Genomic DNA, 17,825 nt, shown 5'->3' with positions numbered 1-17,825 from the left:
GACACGCCCTCCCGGAAACAGGGCGCACACGCGACCGCTGTGCTTAAAAACCAGTCTACCGGCCCCGGTTGTCTATCTTCGTGGTCCGGTTTGGAGGTCACTACTAGGTTGATCAGCGGGTCGGAAGCGCTGAGGGCGTGAGTTACGATGACACACATACTGCTACGCCTTCTGTCACCAGAGCTAAGTACTTGTTTGGGCGTCGCCATTGTACCATATGTATATATATTTTTTGTCTGTCCTTAGGATGTGCCAGGTCGCTCCGACCCCCTCCCGAGACCCATGGTGCGAGTAGCGCCCCTTTTGAAAGTGAGACACGAACCTTTTAATACCTACTTGAAGGGGCACAGACCTTTTAGGTCCATTTATCCCTTCATAAGGAGTACACGCAATTGCGTTTTTAAATCCCCCATTTTAATCGTTTTTCTTGTAAATAGCACTTTTCTAGCACATCACTTCCCAGAGATATCTGCTATCATCCTTAGGGGCTATCTGGATGGTGCATAAAATCTATGTTTACCTTGGGATTTACCACTTGAGTCACACTTCATGGAGCACTGTGACTAGCCAGGAAGGCTCATATTAACATTGTTTATGTTTGTCTTCTGTCTGTCTATGTGTTTTTCTTATTTTACAGGTGCAGTTACACTCCAAAATTACGGAGTATTTTTGGAATTGAGTATTTTTACTCTTCCACAATTTTTATGCACTTTTTTCACTCTTTACTTTTCACTTTCACGTCCCCAGGTTAGGGTGGGTGATTAGAGAGCCCATACCGCCGGGGTATAGTCCTGATGAATGCCACGGTAATATACCACCCTTATGGCTGAAACATGTTGACTGGAATGAACTGAGTATATTCTGTATTTCACCAACCTTGAACCTTGGCATATAAATACAGACACGTAATACTCCTTATTTTTGTGCCTCAGGGATCATTTATTAAATATATTTTTTCCGATACCCTTGCTTTAGGCACTTTTAATATTTCACTGTAAACAAGAGCACGCCCTCCACACACAAAAAACCTGCTCCGCAGTCTTTCTGGCGTCGTAGCACACCACAGAGGCATTCGGCCTCTGTCGGTGGGGCCCGATGATGAAGCATGACACTGACTAGGTCAGTGTGTGAGGGCTTTCTTTATCACCCAAATCGGATGTGAGAATCTAATCTTATGTTGACTCCTTGAATTGTGGTCTGTGTAGTTTACGCTTAGACTGATCAAGTGTTTGATCTGACCTCTCTTTTCTTGTTTTTGTATGGCCATCTAAACAGACACAACTGACTGGTAAGACAGCTGGGGCAAGGTGGTGTAATCACCCTTTGCTGAATATATATTTATCTATATCTAACCCCAAAATGGACACATATACTCCTATCAGTCACTCCTATGGCAGGCCTTATCAATCCTGAAGGCAGAGTGCTTGGAATTATGTGAGGTGGTGCTCTGGCCTGAGCTGAGCCTGTCTGCAGCTTGCGGAACCAAGTCCTTATAGCTGTTCCATGATAACGCTATACCATATACTCTTAAGTGCATTATAATCCTCGCGGTTGAATGCTAACTTTGGTATAGCATTATCAAAACATGTCGAGTAAGGTGTCATACGAATTGGAATACTACCCCCTCGCCAATTCTGGCGACGGGGGTAGCATTCCACCCTTCTAGAGGGACACAACATGTATGTAACTGTGAACCCCGGTTAAAGTTAAACGAAGCCTCAGCATCACAAAATGCATGCTGCCACCACAGACACAAGTCTGACCTCCTGCTGCTGGGAGTCCTTCCAGCGAGGGAGGCCTGGACAAAGGGTTTCCTGCCTTGGGAGGTGCTAGCACCACCCCAGACAGGATTTTGTGTATTGAGGTAGGGAGGCCTGAAAGGAATGAGACATGCCTGGGGCACACAAGGTGCCCTGTGCATACACCGGTCCAAACCAGTTGCTGGGGCACTCCAGCCCCAGCTCTGGCGCGAAACCGGACAAAGGATAGGGGGTGTAACCACCCCCCTTCCTGATCCCACCCAGGGGAGGGACCTAGTCACCAGTACAGCCCCCTTTAGCAGGATAAAGGTAGGAGCTGGTCCCATTCCAAATAAGATTAATCCTGAACTACTCTAGAAGAAGAAACTCTGGACTTCGACGTTCTGCTCCACAGAAGACTGAAGAAATCTCCCTTGTGGGAAAGGAGTGTCCACCCTGCACAAGCAGGCACCATCAAGCGTCCAGCGGCTTCACTTTGTCGTCTTCCCTCGAGGATCCAGACTTCAGAGCCCGACGAGACCCGGATTCCCATACCTCTCTGACCTCAACTCACATCTGCAGCACAGCTGAGATCGTGGGTGCGACGAGACACGTGGGACCAGCCATCTTGAAAGAAACTGCACTTTGCTTCCAGCACGACTCCCGAGGTAAACTCGACCAAGTGCTTTGAGGATTGAGAAGCCCCAGCCCCGAGCAGCCCCTGCACCGAAGATCAGCCCTCCAGCCTCCACAAGATCTGCGTGGGGCCCTTCTGCCTGTTTGCTGCTCGACGCGTTGTCTAGTCCCTTGCCGGCTGGCTAGTGCCCTCCTAGACGACGAACTTTGAAATTTTCACTGCTAGTCTGGTTGCTCCAGACTGGCCCTTGCTCCCTTCCAAAAGAGGAGCACCCTGGACCCTCCTGGTCCACTCCAGACGCCGTTTCCACTCACCGCGTGGGTTGCCTTTGCCAAGGCCTGTTGACCCCAAATCAGGATCCAACATTGCCGACAGCGACAGCTCGTGCCTCCATCCTGGTCGTCGAAGACACCTCCTGGTCCACGTGGCTGCAGAGACAAGCGTCCACTCTTCACCTGATCGCGACGACAGCACCTGGTTCCTTCCTGGTTCCACACCGGTCACTAGCTAGTGACTTTGAACATTGTCCCCTCTGCTTTCAGGACCTCTTCTTCCTCGATCCACCCTTGGATCGCACCGGACATCTTCCTCCTGGTCGCCTGCAGCATCTTTTCTTCCAGGCTCCATAGACTTCAACGCACAAACCCGACACGACTTCGCACCTATGCCCCCGCAGGCCGTGGGTGAGGTAACCAGAGCATTTCGGTGCTCAAGGGTAGCTTGACTCTCCTAGTGTCCAGATTCACAGTCGTTTTAGTCCTAACCAGTCAGGATTGTCCGTACTCACCTTTTTCTTGAACTGTACTGTCCAGAGACGTTGTTGCGCATCTCGCGTGTGAGTTCACACTCTGCACACGCGTCCCGTGGGCCTCCTATTACTTGCCTAAAGTCAGGATAGTGTAGTCCCAGCGATCCTACAGCCTCTGGACAGCTCCATTCCTTCTATCGATTTCCTTATACCATTTACTTAGTATATGGTTTGCCGTGCCCCTAGGGCACCATTGTAATTTTGTGCAACTTATCGTATTTTTCCTAAGAGATTGTCATGTGCTTAGCCCTCTGACCTCATAAAGAGTTTAGAGGTGTTTTGTTATTTATAAATATATTGTTTATTTTCATAACAACCTGTGTGGTGTCCTTTCATCTGGTATTCAAGGGGTTATATGTGGTAAAACAGCTGGCTTCACATGCCAAAAGAGTTTAGCCTAAGACTGCTTTGTCCATGCTACCATTAGGATAGCTGGTCTATAAGGTTGATTTACAACCAATCACCATAAGGGTTGTTTGGACTGATACAAGGTGATCACTAGAACTAGTGAGCATCATATATCAGGCCAACTTCTCACAGAGGACATAAGAAGAGCCACAACAAATACCAGTGGACAGTTCCCTCTGGCGCCATCAGCTAGCCCCAGTAGTGCCAGTCCTAGATTTCTCCTCTCAGGAGCCCCCAGACGCCTCTGTCACCAGTGCCACCGACGCGACCGCTGCTCCCCTCTCGAGGCGGCTCGTGGACAAGTCTGGCTTTGCTGACCCGTTGCCATTCCGTCGATCGCCTGCGTCGTCTGGCGGGAGACCCCGCATCGTCTGGTGAGGGAGTGGACTGCTCCAGTCCCAAAAGGTCGAGGGCCGACGTCAGGGAGCGAACCTGAATCAGCTTTCCGTTAAGCTTGAAGATTAGCCTGAACGGGTGCACCCACAAGTAGGGGATGCCTTGCTCCTTCAGGTAAGTAGTGACAGGCTTGAACTCCCTTCGCTTGGTCAACGTGGATGCCGCCAGGTCCTGGAAGAGCAGCGGACGGTGCTCCCGGAATTGGAGGGGACTAAGATCTCGAGCCTTCCGTAGAATCCGCTCCTTGAGCTGGAAATCGTGGACGCACACCAAGATATCAGGAGGGGGGGCTTTAGGCCCCCTCGGTAGGCCCACCCGGTGAACTCTGTCCATTTGGATGTCCGGCAGGTCTTCCTCATCCAGCACCTGTCTGAAGAGGGCTCCCACATACTCCCGTAGGTCGGACCCCTCACCTTTCCAACGCACTGCCCGAATCCGAATGTTGTTTCTTCGTGACCTGTTCTCTAGGTCCTCAGCTTGCGTCTGGAGGTCTAGATTCTGCTCAGTCAGCCTAATCACATCCTGTTGGAGGCGATGTATGTCACCCGCCGTTTCCAAGTCATGCTCCTCCAGCGTAGCCACTCTCTCCCCTATCGCATCCACATCATGCCGTACTTCCCGCAAATTAGAGGCCAACTGGGAGCGTATCTCTGAAATGTCCTCCTTAATGGCCGTAAACAACTCCACCATGAAGGCCTTGGTAGCTGGCGCATCGCCGTCCTCCGGCCGCGGTGACTTCTCAGCAGTTTTCGGGGTGGCTTGCCCCACCAGCAACGCAGGCGTGTCCTTCGGGGGCTTATCCTTCCTGTTTCTGCTTTCCGCCATCCTGCCCCAGCCGCAGACAACGGAACTACAGTCAGGCCTATGCAGGCACTAATCTTGCTTAAATTATACTATCTTACGCAGTTTCCCACAGTCTCCTCCGGATGTGTGGCCCCAGTAGGCTATGCCATATGGGGCTGAGAGGCTTAAGGGCAGCTGTGCTCCACGTGCGCAAGGCCGGAGACGACCACTCAGAAGGGGGGCGCACCACCTCCCACCAGCGCCGCCAGGTAACTGCCCCTGCACCGGCCTCGGTCCCCACCGCAAGGAGCAGATCGGCAAGTGCAGGGGCAAGGCAGGGAATCACAACCCTATCTCAGGCGGAGGGGCCGAGCTTCAATGTCGCAGGCCCAGCCTCTGGCCCGAAGGCCGCCGCTCCCGTCTCTAGGCCACTCCTACAACGTCCGCCGGAGCACGGACCGAGCCGCCGTGTCCCACTGGAGGTCGCCCCCACTCTCCTCACCTCAATGCTGCACAGGACCGCTGCCCGCCGAGGCGCGGGGCGATGCCGAGCCTTCACGTTGCAAAACCCTCTGAGCTGCCGCAGTAGCCGAGGAGCAGGCCTCACAAGTGTCTCTGTGCCCCGGCGCCCTTTGTGCCCGCCGGCCTATGGGCCGAAATCACGTGCCCCCGGGGTCCGGGCTCAGGTAATCGAGCACTGCAGCCAAGGCCCCAGGGGATGGGGGGGGGGGGGGCGCTCTCCACGTTGCCGCTGGGGCCCGCCTCTGCCAGTAAACGCAGGGGCCCCCACACCACTGCCCGCTCACGGGCCCAGACCGGGCCCAGACTAGGTCGCAGCCGCAATATTTGGGGGAAGGGCAGAGTTCTCCAGAGGGCCCACAATGCCGCCCGCCGAGCCGCGGGCCGATGCTGCTCCCCGCCGGCTGTCATCACAAGGGGGGGGCCCGCGCTCACTGTTTACCGCTGCAGGGGCAGGTGTAGGCCTCGTTGCGTCTGCCGGACCGCTGCGTAGGCTGGTAGGCCGCTGCTCTGTCACCACCACCAGCGGGCTCCGGCTATTAGCGCCTGGGCCGCTCAACCGCCACTGCCACAGCGGGAGCGCCCCGGCAGGATCAAGCCCTCTGGCAGCCGGACTCAGCCCAGCGCGGGCGCCCGGATCCTCACAGGTCCCGCCGCCGCGTCTCACACAACTCGTCCGCCCTAGGTCTGGCCACACAGCCCGGGATGCACCATTCCTTCTCAGGGGACCCCCGCTCCGCTCCACACGTGGCCGGTCAGGCTCCGGGGACTCTGAGGCCGCGTCTCTGCAGGAAGGCGGGTCGCTGTCAGCCCGCACCATGAGAGTGGCACCGCTGGAGTCAGGACATTCAGGGGATTCCCGTGTACCCCGTTGGCAGCGTGGATGGGCACCAGGTAGGGCGAGAAACAAAGCTTTATGGCAGGCGCCATCTTGGCCACTCCCCCTGAATTGGATATTTTAATAACGGTTTTTAATCTGTATTGTGTTTTTTTTTTTTCTCGTTTTTTTTACATAGGACAGCTAGGCCTGCCACAGTGAGCTTTTGAGTGCTATTCACTGTAAGGACATTTCCTACTTTTAAATATAATGCACTCTTCCTTGTGGGCTACTAGACCTACATATAGGTGACTTGCCGTTTTTACACCACTACAGTCAGGCTGCAGTGGTAAGCCTAAAGCCATATTTGCACTGCCACTGTAGTGGATGGCACATTAGGTGCGGCCGTGCACTACTGACATTTAACTTGCAGACCCTGGAACCTCATATTTCAATTAGGGTTATGCTAATGCTATCATATTTATACGGCAGAACACATGCACCTTACTACTGTTTAGCTGGGGTAAAGGGCACAGTGTTGCCCAGGTAGCAAAAAATAGATGGGGCAAACTTATGTGTGTACGTTATGCAAAAGACGGTTATTTCCTAGAAAGGCCAATCAATGGTAAGTAATTGGCAGACTCTAAGCTCACTGTAACAATGTTGTTTGGTCCACAGTAGGCTTTTGCAAACACAGCTAAAAGATGTATGATATATAAGGCCTAGTAGCCCCCCCCCCCCACTTCATTTGTAGGATATAAGTCAACCAAAAAGTACAGGGACGAGAAAAGCAAGAATAGTGAGAATAGTCCTCAAAAATAGACGTCAAAGCTATCAAGTCATGAGCAAGGTACTTCTCCAAAGTCCACACTATGTATATTTAATTGTAGACAGTAGGTCTTCCGCAAGAGGCTGCTAAAACTCTCTAAGGGTTGAGACCTAAACAAGTGGTAGTTACCGTCCCAATTGCTTGACAATAAAATTATTAATTCCTCAAACTTAAAAAAAAAAACGTAATACCCTATTCTTAAAGCAAAACCTCTCTGCTTGGTTAATGTCTCAGCCTGTATACTCTCCTGAATGGTGCCCCCCAAATTCTATACCTACTGATCTCTATGGTCCTGCTTACCTCTTGCTGACCCCACAACTCACTCTCCTTGCCCCTTGCCAACTCCTCTGTTCCATTTTTATTTCCTAGCACTGAACAGTATCCCTGTTATAAACTCTACACTGGCCACTTTACACCATTGCTTCCATCCTCTCTATATTGCGCCAGCCCATTATCTCCCACCCACCACTTTAGCCCTGTACCCTTTTTACATTCCAGCCCCCTCACATTGCTACCAGCTTATGGCCCTCTCACAACTACAAAACTCTATTGCTTTGTAACTAATTTCACACTATAGAAATCCCCCGTGTGTAGTGCAATGAATATACAGCTGACACAAATCTGCAGAGTGTTACAGGCAAGTAGCTTTTGTGTCCTTGTGGTGATCTGCTAATTGCACAGTGTGCCAAGGTCATTTATTGAGGAATTGTACCTCAGAATCAAGGCATAAGCAAAAGTCATGGTTACAGATTGTACCTTTTGAAATTCGATTAGCAAAAGCTCCAAATGTCGCTACTTAAAGGCCTTGTCACTTTATATATGCTGTAGACCAGCCAAGGAGTGATTGCTCAAAATGCTTCTCAAAAGCACTTTTTAAATCGGTTGAAAAACGTTTTTTTTTCTTCAACATTGAACAGTCCCCTAAATAAGTGATCAAGCATACACAGTTATAGACATCAGTCCGTATTAATGTCGCTAGGTTGAACCTTTAGTGACTGCTCGCTGCAGATTGGTGACAATTCATACAATGACAAACTGCAACATTAGAGCTAGATGAATCTTTCGTGATGATTGAATAGCAATAAACATCTTTAAAAGATGGAGCAAGACATGCTATAAGTTATATGATTTATTCCTTTTCATGAACTTCTCTGATATACCTGATATTCTGGTACATTTTATGGTATAGCCCAGAGCATGGAATACCTTTCTTTCAGAAGACCTGTAGCAGTCCATATAAGTTCACCATAATACTAACTGAGGCCACTATACTAACACTGAGCAACACCTCCATTTGCTATCATAGGTTCAATGATCATTCTCCAATTTTTGCCTTATTAGTGGCCCAACAATTCTCAGTAGTTAATCTGCTTTGGGACAATAAAACATGGATGGATTTGGGGGGAATATTGCAAAATGTTCCAAAAGACATGGGGCCTGATTTAGAACTGGGCAGAGGGAATACTCTGTCACAGACGTGACTGATATCCCGTCCGCCGTATCCCAATCCCCATAGCAGATAATATGATAGTAATACGGCGGACAGAATATCCGTCACATTTGTGACAGGGTATTCCTCTCCACCCAGATCTAAATCGGGCCCATGGCCACTAACCCGTTGCATGCTCTCGTCTGCCAACGGCCGACGGAAGCACTTCCTCCCTGGTGCTGTGAACGACAGTTGGTCGATGCAGCCCCGCCCACCCAACCCATCCTTTGGCTGACGGGAGCACTTCCTCCCTGGTGCTGTGAACGACAGTTGACCGACGTAGCCCCGCCCACCCCACCCATTAGAACGCCCGCACTGCGGCGGCATGTCCGCCGCAGTAAACTTGTTAATAGATTGTGAAACACCACATAAAGTAAGTCGAACAAATACATTACAGTGAACAACACCTCTCTGTATCAAGACCGGATCAGTTAGTTGCTGCCATTCAATGGCGAACCTTCATATTGGTGAACATAACCAAATTCTACCAAATAATATATTCTGTAGTGCTAACATAATTCTGGTGTATGCAACATAAGGGCGTTCTGATTATTATGTGTATGTCACAATGCCATATGCATTCCGGAACCAAGTGTTTTAGAGTCCACTGCCCCCTTCCAAAAGATGATATTTTAAAAAAAATCCATCAGTCACAGGCCTTTGTCAGTGAATGTGTTCAGTTTGTTACTAAAAGCACTGTATTGGAAATGTAGTCTTGGACTGAATCAGAGTTGGTCTGTGGCTTATATATTTTCCCTTTTTCCCCAGCTCTATCTAACTGGAGCTGTGTACAGTCTTGATGGCTCAGACAGCCTAAAGGAGACCATGCAAACAGGGGTGGATCTGAAGCTGCAGCAGGTAGGCGTACAATCTGTGAACTTGAGCTCAATAGCTGCACCCATTTTTCTACTCTTTCCTTGATAAAGCTAACTGATTCCAGCATGAATTTGTTGATTGAATAAATGTTGTACCCTTCTTTGCTCTTACCCATGCTGGGTTATTGTTATTGCTATAAAACTCAAAAAGCTTCGGCAGTTTAAGCCATACTAATGTACATTAACCCCATTGTAACATAGAGACTGCCTGTTTTGTATCTGGAACCAAGGGGCCCTCAGTCTCACTGTAGTCTATGTCCACTATTGGGGTAAGTTCCATGCAAACATTGTGCGCTCATGGTGTCTCTTTTTTAGGATGAAGATGGCCCAGAAGATGACATACAGCATGTGGGCATCACTGCTAAGAATGTGCCTCACAATGCACTGGCTGCTGCAGAGGCCCTTGGCATGAATCTGGCCAATCTACTTCTGAGCCAAGGAGCGAAGCAAATATTGACTGTCGCCAGACAGCTGAATGACTCCCGGTAACCTGCTGTCTGAAAATTCAACACTGGAAGACCATGTTGCTGGATAGAGGTGCATGGTCAACATAAGGAAGAGCTGTTGTAACAATTCTTCCCAAAAGAAGAGCCCTGAAAGTCTGTTCATGGATGGCAAATGGGGACCATGTGTAAGCTGGGGGTTGGGTGGGGAAGGGGGATAGGGTAAGGCAGCAGACACATTATTTAATAGGAGAATTATATATTTTTAAAAAGATGCCTAATTATATATGTATTGTGAACAGTCAAAATATTGAAGGTTCGTTTTGAAACCACTAAATGTCCTGTGAATTTATCCAGTGGAAACATACTTGCCTTGGCGGGCAGTTTAATAGCTCGTCCCTGTGCGTGGCGGAACTGGTGATCATGGCTGTACTCTCTCTTGACCTTGTTTGCCTATTACAGTAGAATCACCTGACCTATTGGAGAATAGTGTACATTGATAACTGGTATGTTCATTATACATGTGGCATGATTAGTAGAGCCCTAGGTATGTTGTTCGGCATTTGTTGATTTATTGAAGATGCACAGTGCTCATGGGAGGTTTGTTACTGCCAGAACAACTGTAAGAGTTGACATTAGATGTTGTACGCCCATAGCACTGGAGGGGGGGAAACATACTGTGAAAGGTTTTCAACATATGCTGCAACTGCCTCCTGTACGCTGCCGTTTTACAATCTAACCTCTCAATACTGTGGCCAAATTAAAATATTTTGAACTTGTATGGTTGTGTGAGTTGTCATTGCGTGGGGGCACTGTTACTAGTACACATCAAATGTGCAATGGCTACTATTTTTGAGGAATGATTATTGGATGCTCAGTATGTATGTACCAAGATTTAGATTAATTATCCTTGCTAGCAATGCCTGCAATGCTTCTGAAAGGTGATCCGGTGCTCCAGGACCAAAGGTGTGCTCGCCAGTGATTGCTATTTTTGAATCATGTTGTAAGAATGTTTTGATCTAAGCATCCATGAACATCTCACGCTTACATTCCTGATATGACACTACTAGACTGTGACGTTGCTCTGTGTAATATCACAGCTTTGTTGGATTTAGTGTCCATTTGATTGTTACACACTTTCTGTAGTAGGCGATATCTGTATCTGAAAGAGACACGTTAGTATTAGATTCCTTACCTTAGAATATACCCAGGCGTCAGACTGGATCCGGAAATTTTTGCGTAGCAGTACCCTTGCGCGTCGGTAGGCGTCGTCTGCGGCTCCGCGTCCGTCGTCGGCGTCGTGGGCGCCGTGATGACGTCGTCGGAGTACTTAGACACCGCCTCCGCGTGCTGACGTCAGTTCTTCTTTTTTTTTTTTTTTTTTTTTTTTTTTTTTTTGCGCCAGCAGCGCAGATCCGGAAAAAGTGGTACCTTAGTCACTTTTTGACTAACTATCTTTTGATCATCCTTTTTCGAGTCTTCGACTCCAATCGGTGCCGGTAGGGATGCCAGGTTTCAAGCCTTGTGAGGATTGCGACCGACTGATGTCGGTCACCGACCCTCCCCCTTTTGTATCGCTTTGTTCGCCCTAAGTGTGGCAGGGTATGCTCAGACGTGAGTCCCTTGCTCACTTGGCCACTGGATTCAAGATAGCCTGGCTGATGAGGATTATGAATCCGAAACCGGTCCCAGGATGCTTGTTTCCGGTCCATGGAAGACATGGCTTGGCAGTTTGGGCTGGACTTTTCCCATGAGGCAAAGGGTCAGACTGATTTGCATATGGCCATGTCTGAAATGGGGTGGCTGAGTGGGCTAAAGAATGGTGATGGATTAAACCCAGATCAGTTGAGTGGGGGTGAGTTTTTGATTTGCTCAAACGCTCCGTCCATGATCCCCCTTTTGTATCGCTTTGTTCGCCCTAAGTGTGGCAGGGTATGCTCAGACGTGAGTCCCTTGCTCACTTGGCCACTGGATTCAAGATAGCCTGGCTGATGAGGATTATGAATCCGAAACCGGTCCCAGGATGCTTGTTTCCGGTCCATGGAAGACATGGCTTGGCAGTTCGGGCTGGACTTTTCCCATGAGGCAAAGGGTCAGACTGATTTGCATATGGCCATGTCTGAAATGGGGTGGCTGAGTGGGCTAAAGAATGGTGATGGATTAAACCCAGATCAGTTGAGTGGGGGTGAGTTTTTGATTTGCTCAAACGCTCCGTCCATCATCCCCTTTTGTATCGCACCGACCCTCACCGTCCGTGTCTCCACTGCCTCGGCGTCGATCACGACGACAAGACCTGCTCCGACTGTCGGGCCCTGACTTCGAAAGCTAGGCGGGAGCGGTCCCGCAAGCGACTCGAACTCCGGCAGTCGGTCCCGCGCAGAGAAAGGTCCCGGTCCGGACGGAGGTCGAGGGACCGGTCGCGGGAGAGGAGCCAGGGGAGCTCCGGGAGTAGACATCACTCCTCCGGGTCGAAGTCGTCAGGTAAGCATAGGAGGTCGAAGAGACGTCATCACTCTTCCGACTCCCCCCGACGCTCGCACGACGCGGCCGGGGGTTCAGGTGGCACCGCCCACGCGGCTCCGTCAGAGTCGCAGGCACCGCGTCCGGCTTCATACCCTTCGGTCCCTGGGCCTAACGCGACGCTGGAGGAGATCGAGCGGTTCCTCATGGCCATGAGGTCCCTCTCTCCTCCGACGGGCTCCGCGGCGCCTTCGGGCCCAGCAGTCCCGTCTGGGGGTCCTAGCGGGTCGGCGGCTCCGGCCCCGACGCTGTCGGGTTCTTCGGGCCCGGCGCCGCAGGGCCCTGCTGGATCCGGTTCCTGATCCGGGTCGCCACCGGTGGATTTGACGACCTCCCTGGTGCCGTCTCCTCTGGTGTCACCGCCGGCGCCGTCCTAGGGCGGCGCCGTCCCCGATACCTCCCTCGACCCGGCGCCGAAGCGGCGCCGCCCGGCACCGATTTATGACGCAGTTCGGAGAGTTTACTTTCCATGAACCGAACCCATCCTTGGTTGAACCTGTCTACCAGGATATGGGTGATGAGGAGTATTGGGAGGGGTCTGAGGACCCTCTGGCACGTGAATGCCAGTCTCATGAGGACTGGGCAGGTGAACTTGGGGATGCCAGTGGTCTGGACACTTCGCCCGACACTGGCTTTGTCTCGCCTCCTACCGTGGCTACGGAGGAGGGGGCAACCTAGAGTGTGGTGTTGACGAGGGCAGCCAAGGCCCTGAGCCTTGAGCTCCCCGTCGCGGCCGTGAGGACTAACCTCCTCACTGAGGTCCTTAAACCGCAGTCGAGCTCGGCTGAGCCTCTGCTGCCGTTTAATGAGGCCTTGACCGACGTTCTTTTTGGGCACTTGGTCCAGGCCCGCTACCGGTTCGCCTGTAGATAGGAACATGGCCAGACACCACCGCCCGGCCCCGGGCGACCCTTGTTTCCTGTCCACCCACCCCACCCCTGAGAGCCTGGTCATCCAGGCCTCCAATTCCCAGACCGCATTCCCGTCGGCTCCGCCTGACAGGGAATCCAAGAGGTACGAGCAATACAGCAAGAAGTTATTCTCATCCCTAAGTCTGGGACTGCGGTCTTCCTACACCGCGTGCCTCTTGGGCCGTTACACCCACTCTCTGTGGGACACGGTCGCGGACGTGCTGCCAGAATGCCCGGTGGAGGTCCGGGCTAAACTCGGCCAGGCCCTTGTGGAGGGCCAGGATACGGCACATTACTCTATCCGGTGTGGATTGGACACCACCGACTCTCTGGGCAGAGCGATGGCAACGACGGTGGCGATTCGTCGCCACGCCTGGTTGAGGTCCGCCAACTTTTCGGCCGATGTCCAGAACACATTCATGGACATGCCGTTTGATGGCCGTCGCCTCTTTGGCGACAAGGCAGACCATGCGCTTTAAGGACTCCAGGGCTACGGCCAGGTCCTTGGGCCTCTCTGCCCCGCGCCAGCAAACGGATGCCTTTCACTCCTTTCGTGGCCAAGGAAGGGGCGCCCCCACACGTGCCGCAAGCCACGCACCGCAGACTAACATCCAACGCGGTGGTGGCTGTGGAAATCGCCGTGGAGGCTGTCGGGGACACCGGCGAGGTCAATCCACACCTTCCCCTGAAGTATCTGCCTCAAAACCCTCCTAGTCCGTGCTTTCAGGCCTATGTGACTCCAGTGGGGGGGCAGGGTTCGCCATCACCTCTTCCACTGGCGCACTGTCACGTTGGACAGGTGGGTGCTGCAAATCGTCTGAAGGGGCTACTCCCTCCCCTTCGAGGCGACCCCTCCAGCCATGCCACCGCAGAACCACCGTGTATCGGGGGATCATTTGCGACTTCTGGCGGAGGAAGTTATGGCCCTCTTGGCCAAGGGGGCCATTGAGCGCGTTCCTGGGCCAGAAGTAGGGTGTGGTCGCTACTCCCACTACTTTCTGGTACCCAAGAAGGGCAAAGGGGGCCTACGCCCTATCTTGGACCTAAGGAACGTCAACGGCTTCCTCCGGAAGGAGAAGTTCAAAATGCTGACACTGGCTCAGGTCTTAGCTGCCCTGGACCCTGGAGACTGGATGGTAGCGTTGGACTTGCAGGACGCTTATTTTCACATCCCCGTCCTGCCGGCGCTACCTGCGGTTCACGGTAGGCCAGGAGCACTTTCAGTTTACCGTGCTCCCCTTCGGCCTTACCAGCGCCCCACGGGTGTTCACGAAGGTGATGGCGGTGGTCGCAGCTCATCTGCGCAGGTTAGGGGTTTCAGTCTTCCCCTACCTAGACGACTGGTTGTTGAAGGCGGGCTCGCCCCAGACAGCAGTCAACCACCTCCAGACGACGGAAGACCTCCTGCACCAGCTGGGGTTTTCCATCAATGTGCCGAAGTCACACCTGTGTCCCTCTCAGAACCTCCTCTTCATCGGAGCGGTTCTCGACTCGGCGCAGTTTCGGGTGTATCCTCCCGAACAGCGGGTCCGGGATATTCAGGCTCTGATTCCACTCTTTCAGCCTTTCTCCCGGGTCTCGGTCAGGTTGACGCTGCGGCTTCTGGAGCTGATGGCCTCCTGCATCCTTCTGGTGCATCACGCCAGGTGGCGGATGCGGGCTCTGCAGTGGGACCTGAAGTTTCAGTGGGCCCAGCATCAGGGCAACCTGTCCGACCATGTCCTGATCTCGGAGGGCACTGCGAGACAGCTGCAGTGGTGGCTCACGGACCGCGATTGGGTCAGCGGCAGATCCCTCTCCCTTCCCCAACCGGAGCACGTAGTTGTGACGGACGCGTCCCTCCAGGGCTGGGGAGGCCACATGGGAGAGGCGGAGATCAGAGGCCTCTGGTGTCCGGCGGAGTCCCAGCTCCATATCAACCTTTTGGAGCTGCGGGCGATTCGTCTAGCACTGAAGGCATTCCTCCCCTCTGTCCGGGGGAGTGTAGTGCAGGTGTTCACGGACAACACCACCGCCATGTGGTACTGCAACAAACAGGGCGGGGTGGGGTCGTGGACCTCTGGCAGTGGCTGGAACATCAGGGCGTGACCCTGGTGGCTCAACACCTGGCAGGTTCTCTGAACGCCAGGGCGGACGAGCTCAGCCGTCGGTGCATGATGGATCACGAATGGCGTCTGAACTCGGACGTGGCGCAAGGCCTCTTTCAGCAGTGGGGAGAGCCTTGGTTAGATCTGTTCGCCACAGAAGAGAACGCGCAATGTCATCTGTTCTGCGCGTTGGAATTTCCAAGGCGGCACTCGCTCGGAGAAGCTTTTCGTCGCGAGTGGATTTGCGGTCTATTGTACTCCTTTCCGCCTATACCACTTCTGCCCAGAGTGCTGAAGAAGATCAAGCGCGACCGGGCCCAAGTCATCCTTGTGGCTCCGGACTGGGCACGAAGGTACTGGTATCCAGAGCTACTCAGTATGTCAGTCGATCCCCCGGTTCGTCTGCCTCTTCAGGAGGACCTTCTGTCGCAGCAGCAGGGGACGGTCCTCCACCCGAACCTGTCAGTCTCCCCCTCCATGCTTGGAGATTGAGCAGCGACAGTTGAGGCCATTTAACTTACCTCCTGAAGTCTGTAATGTCATTCTGGCAGCCAGGCGTCCCTCCACAAAGTCACTATACGCCTGCAGGTGGAACAGATTTGTGGCATGGTGCACAGCAAAGGCTGTGGATCCACTGTCTGCCCCTCTTTCGGAACCTCAAGGTTCTTCTCTTCCTTCTTTCTCTTGCCCAGCAGGGCTCTGCTCTGGGCACTATCAAGGGCTACCTCTCTGCTCTTTCAGCCTGTCTAAGGCTGCCTGATCTACCTTCTTTGTTCCAAGTCCCCTATTGTAAATCGTTTTCTGAAGGGCATCACACACACGTTTCCCCCTGTTCCGTTTGTGATGCCTCAGTGGGACTTGAACCTTGTTCTTACATTTCTGATGTGTGCTCCCTTTGAGCCACTTCACAACTGTCCTCTCCGCCTTCTCACTTTGAAGACTGCTTTCCTGGTTGCCATCACCTCTGCCAGGAGAGTGAGTGAGCTCCAGGCTTTGTCATGTACTCTTCCTTTCCTTTCTGTCCATCCGGACAAGGTTGTGTTGCGTACTAAGCCATCTTTCCTGCCCAAGGTTGTCACGGCCTTCCACATCGGGCAGTCTATCACCTTGCCCACCTTCTTTCCGCCACTGCATCCTTCTAAGGAGGAAGAGCGGCTCCACCGTCTGGACCCAAAACGTGCGCTCTCATTCTACTTGGATCGCACACGCCAGTTCCGGGTGGATGACCAACTCTTTGTTGGTTACGTGGGCGCTAAGGGGAAAGCGGTGCACAAGCGGACCATCCTTCGGTGGATCATCTTGTGTATCCAGGCATGTTACTCCTTGGCTAGAAAGGAGCCCCCTGTTGGATTGCGGGCTCATTCCACTCTGACCACGGCGACTACAACTGCCCTGGGCCGGTGAGTGCCCTTACAAGACATCTGTCAGGCAGCTACGTGGGCCTCGCTGCACACGTTTGCAAGACATTACTGCCTGGACAGTCAAGTCCGGAGGGATGGCTTCTTTGGCCGTTCCGTCCTCCAGGACTTTCTGGTGTGATTATTGGTTCGCAGACCCACCACCGGGGTTGGTATTGCTGGGGTATCTATTCTTAGGTAAGGAATGTATCACTAACGGGTCTCTTTCAGATGCACAAGTTACTACTTGTGTAACGATATATCTGTAAGAGACATTATTTAGTGATAGATTCCTTACCGACCCACCCATCCTCCCCGTTCTGCGAACCGATATCTAGGGTTAAGGTCATCCCCTTTCAGGGCGCTAGTTTCAATGGCACCAGTGTTGGTTTTTAGTTTCAAAAGTGTTTTTATTGAAATTCGTAACAGGCATATAATAAGACAGTTCTTGTGAGAGAAGTAAACTCAGAGCGTACAGTGCGGGCGGGACAGACAAGCATGTCTTCCCTTGTGTATCAGATGGAGCAAGGAAGGTACGCCCAAGTAGCGATGCAATGTCACGCATGGAAGAACAAAAGATCGACATAAGGAAGAAAACACGAACCAAACCCCCCCCCCCCCCCCTCCCCCACAAAAACCCCCCTCCCCCCGCCCCGACCAGTGTGCCCACGAAGGTCAGTGACACCTGCATGGAGTCGCGGGAGCAAGACGAGGCCATAATTAGTAGAGTCACCGGGAGTCACCGGTGGTGTCAGTGAGACGTAAAATCCTAAGATACCTGGGGCAGGTGATTTCATTGAACTCCTTGGATAAGAGGGTCAGCAAGGGGAGCCATGTCTTGCGAAAGGCGTCTGTGGAGCTGGTGAGAGTGGCATGGATACGCTCCATCCCAAGGGTGAACCACAGTTTGTGGAGCCATCCCGTGTGCGTAGGTTTGGTTGTAGTGCCCCATAGTGACAAGATGTGCTGTGTGGCTGCCTGCATAGCAACGCCCATCTGCCGGCCGCGTAGTGATTTGAGGGGAAACATTAAAGCATTGGGCAGACCCAACACGGTGTATGCTGGGAATCTCGGGACTTCAGTCTCGAAAGTGGAGTCTATGTCATCTAGGACCTGTTTCCAAAAATCTCCCAGCTCGGGGCACCCCCAGAGGATGTGAGTCAAGGT

The 17,825-nt window shown here is 52.4% G+C and overlaps 1 protein-coding gene across 2 annotated transcripts in view; it reads left to right on the top strand.

Annotated features, from left to right (window-relative positions):
- Positions 1-10,522, top strand: part of HMBS (hydroxymethylbilane synthase) — a 99,935-nt gene extending 89,413 nt beyond the window's left edge. The window contains exons 13-14 of one of the 2 annotated variants that reach the window (XM_078682196.1): positions 9,194-9,283; positions 9,616-10,522. In XM_078682196.1, the coding sequence (XP_078538322.1) occupies positions 9,194-9,283; positions 9,616-9,789 (264 nt within the window). In that variant the 3' untranslated portion in view covers positions 9,790-10,522. The remainder of the gene's footprint in view (positions 1-9,193; positions 9,284-9,615) is intronic. The other variant, XM_078682197.1, reaches the window with a different exon arrangement.
- Positions 10,523-17,825: the final 7,303 nt, after the last annotated feature.

The sequence above is a fragment of the Lissotriton helveticus genome, chromosome 3_1 (genome assembly GCF_964261635.1).
Source record: "Lissotriton helveticus chromosome 3_1, aLisHel1.1, whole genome shotgun sequence".
Lineage (NCBI taxonomy): Eukaryota > Metazoa > Chordata > Amphibia > Caudata > Salamandridae > Lissotriton > Lissotriton helveticus.
Note: the sequence above shows the minus strand (reverse complement) of the source record. Positions and strands in the feature narration are given on the sequence as shown.